The sequence below is a fragment of the Babylonia areolata genome, chromosome 22 (assembly GCF_041734735.1).
Source record: "Babylonia areolata isolate BAREFJ2019XMU chromosome 22, ASM4173473v1, whole genome shotgun sequence".
NCBI classification, from domain to species: domain Eukaryota; kingdom Metazoa; phylum Mollusca; class Gastropoda; order Neogastropoda; family Buccinidae; genus Babylonia; species Babylonia areolata.
Genome location: NC_134897.1, coordinates 38730132 through 38734416, shown reverse-complemented (window position 1 = coordinate 38734416; position 4285 = coordinate 38730132). Strand labels below are relative to the sequence as shown.

Sequence of the window (4285 nt, the reverse complement as noted above, 5' to 3'; positions counted from 1 at the left end):
ACACACACACACACACACACACACACACACACACACCTAGTAACGTTCTTGGCGTCAGTGAAAAGTGAGCCAAACTGACTGACCACTCTCACTGAACCAAATTCTGCTCCTTTACGATGGACCGTTCTGAGGATCGTTTATGACACACCTGAAACATATCGATTTAATTCTGTTTAGTTCAATTCGTTTCCAAGCTTTATTTATTCTACTTGAAGCACGCACGCACACACGCACACACACACACACACACACACACACACACACACACACAGAAGCGCGTACATGATACCTACAATCTGGCATCGACACACACTTGCGTTATTGTGGTCAAGCAACAGCTGACGTTGTTGTCTTATAGAAATTAATTTCGTGTCTGTGCTTATGAATTGTATGCTTCGATTTGAAATCAGTAGAATGTCAATCGGTGCTATTGTTGTCTAACAGACATTATCTGTTTTGTAAATGTCATTCTTGATGGAATATCAGCGGCCTTTTGCAGTTAACAACTGTTGTTATTATCACAATGTAAGAAACGCCTTTTTGAAAACATTTTTGAATTTCCATAGTGTCAGCACATAGACAGGCGACATAAGTACATATATAAAAAAGAAAACGGGATGTGAGAAACACGTGCATTATAATAGTAGAAAAATTAACTGTGTTTTAATTTAAAGTCACCACAAGTCTGTAATTAAGTAGTCTTACTGTTGTCAAACAACTGACAAACAAACCAAAAACGTTTTTCTAACACTTACAAAAAACAAAAATGTGTTGTGAAAATTGTTCTTTAATCTCGAATCGATAGATTTCTTAATTTTTACCAACCAAGTTCTATATGTTTAAATCTCCCTCCCATACCTGTCCTCCCCCCCACCCCCGTTCCGACCCCCCCAAAAAAAGCAACAACAACAAAAAAACAACAACAAAAAAAACAAAAACATCACACCACATCACATCACAGCACCCAACACCACACTCCACCCCACCCCACATCGCATTACATCACATTACACCACGCCACATCACATAACACCACACCACACTACATTACACCAAACACACCACATACCATCACATCACATCGCACCACATCACATCACATCACATCAAATCACACCACATCACACCACACTACACCTTACCACCACACACCACACCACTGTATACCACACCACACACCACTGTGCACCACACCACACTACCCCGCACCACACCACACCACACCATAACAAATCATACCACACCAAACCACACCATAACAAGTCAAACCACAGCAAACCACATTGTATTACACCACCGCACAGCACACCACACCACTTAACACCACACCATATCACACCACACCACCCCTTACCACATCACATCACATCACACCAAATCACACCACATCACATCATCACATCACACCTCTCCACACCACTCCACATCACATCACACCACATAACATCATCACACCACACCACACCACACCAGACCACACCACACCACATCACATCATCACACTACACCACACCACATCACATCACACCAAATCACACCACATCACACCACATCACACCACACCACCCCTTACCACACCACATCACATCATATCACACCACACCACACTACACCACATCACATCATGTCACATCACACCACACCACACCACATCACACCACATTATACCATACCATACCATACCATACCACACACCACCACATCACACTACACCACATCACACCACATCACATCACACCCCACTACATCACACCACATTACACCACCCCACCCCACACTACACCACACCACCCATCACCACACCGCACCACATAACACCACCCCACCCCACCCCACATGACACCACCCAGTACCACACCACACCACACCACATTACACCACCCCACCCCACATCACCCAACACACCCCAACACCACATCACACCACATCACACCACATCACACCACCCAACACCACCCCACCCCACATCACACCACACACCACCCAGCACCATACCACACCACACCACACCACACCACACGAACCCCGCACAACACCACACATTACATCACTCCACATCACACCACACCACACCACCCCACATCACACCACACCACGACCACACCACACCACGACCACCCACCCCACACCACCCCACGACCACCCCACACCACATCACACCACCCAGCACAACACCACACCACCCAGCACAACACCACCCCACACTACACCACAACACACCACACCACCCCACATCACACCATACCACACTACACCACCCCACCCCACCCCACACTACACCACCCCACACCACACCACCCCACATCACACCATACCACACTACACCACACCACACCACCCCACACCACACCACATCACCCCACCCCACCCCACCCCACCCCACCCCACATCACACCACACCACACCACACCACCCCACACTACACCACCCCACCCCACCCAACCCCACACCACCCCACCCCACACCACACCACACCACATGACACCACACCACCCCACCCACACCACCCAGCACAACACCACCCCACCCCACACCACCCCACCCCACATCACAGATGCTCACTGGTGACCAGCTTCCCCCCCACCACAGGGGGGTTCAGACTGGTTATCTCCACCTCGCGGATGCCCCTCAATGCACCACGCCACATCACACAACACCACACCACACCACACCACATCACACCACACATTACATCACTCCACACCACCCCACACCACCCCACACACCCAGCACCACACCACACCATCCCACACAACACCACACCACATCACACCACCCAACATCACACCACCCCGCACAACACCACACCACCCAGCACAACACCACACCACCCAGCACAACACCACACCAAACCACACCACCCAGCACAACACCACACCCCACACCCCAGACCACCCAGAATAACACAACACCACCCCACGCCACCCACACCACCCGACACACTCCACACCACACCACACCCACCACCCAAGACCACACCACATCACATCACACCACCCAGCACAACACCACACTATACAACACCACCCCACCCCACCCACCCCACCCCACCCCACCCAACATCACACCACCCCACCCCACCCCCACACCACACCACCCAACATCACACCACCCCACACTACACCACACCACCCCACACACCCCACCCCACACACCCAACACCACCCCACATCACACCACACCACACACCCCACCCCACACACCCAACACCACCCACACCACACCACGCCACACACCCCACCCCACACACCCAACACCACCCCACATCACACCACCCCACATCACACCACACCACACACCCAACACCACCCCACATCACACCACACCACACCACACACCCAACACCACCCCACATCACACCACACCACACCACACCACACAACCCCACACACCCAGCACCACACCACACCACACCACACCACATCACGACCACCCCACATGACAGATGCTCACTGGTGACCAGCTTCCCTCCCACCACAGGGGGGTTCAGACTGGTTATCTCCACCTCGCGGATGCCCCTCAAATCCTCAGTCTCCTCGGACACCGGCTCCTCAAAACTCAACAGCTGCTGGCTCTCAACGGGCGGGGTGCGTAGGCCGCTGGAACCCCCTTCCGATCTACGTCCACCCTGAGGCGTAGTGGCGTACCCGTAGCGTAGGGCTGGGGATCTTCTGTGGACCCCGAGAAGATTGGGTTTGGATTGATTATGAGAAGCGGTTTGTGTCAAAAAGTCAGATAATATGTCGAAAGAAATGAAATCAATTATTGTGTGGCTTTCGCTACCAGCGTTTTATATACGGTTGTGTCTGCAGGATTCAAATGAGAAAGTGTACGTTTTGCCTTTCAATGACGTATGTGTGTTCTTCATATAAAAAGGGGGGTGGGCCTCAGTTGCATGCAGGTCATGGAGCACCAGAACGTGTTGTATCCCTCTCTCTTCCTTCCCTCCCCTTTCCCTTCCCTTTTTCTCCCGGTGCTTTCACACGCCCTCCCCATTGGCCACCCCCCCCCTTTTTTTTCCCCTTCTGTTTTCTTTCGTTTTTTTTTTGTTTGTTTTCTTTTCGTTTTCTGTATAACATGTCAGTTTTCGATTAATACATGTAAATACATCTAAATGTATTCAAAGTAGTATTCTTCCGAATACACTAAGTTCTTTGTCTGAATATTCGGTTTTCACGGACAATTTCAGTGAATATTTTAACATTATGCATGTGTTTTCAGTTGTCTGAGATTTAGGTTACTCTGATGTGAGTCTGTGGATTCTATATGTGAGATAATCATCGAA

At 50.5% G+C, this 4285-nt stretch overlaps 1 protein-coding gene across 1 annotated transcript in view; it reads right to left on the bottom strand.

Moving 5' to 3' along the window:
• Nucleotides 1-2548: 2548 nt before the first annotated feature.
• LOC143297122 (uncharacterized) overlaps nucleotides 2549-4285 on the bottom strand; it is a 138768-nt gene continuing 137031 nt past the window's right edge. Inside the window, exons 9-10 of the mRNA XM_076609295.1 lie at nucleotides 3420-3671; nucleotides 2549-2627 (exon numbers count right to left, since the gene is read on the bottom strand). Of these exons, the coding sequence (XP_076465410.1) occupies nucleotides 2549-2627; nucleotides 3420-3671 (331 nt within the window). The remainder of the gene's footprint in view (nucleotides 2628-3419; nucleotides 3672-4285) is intronic.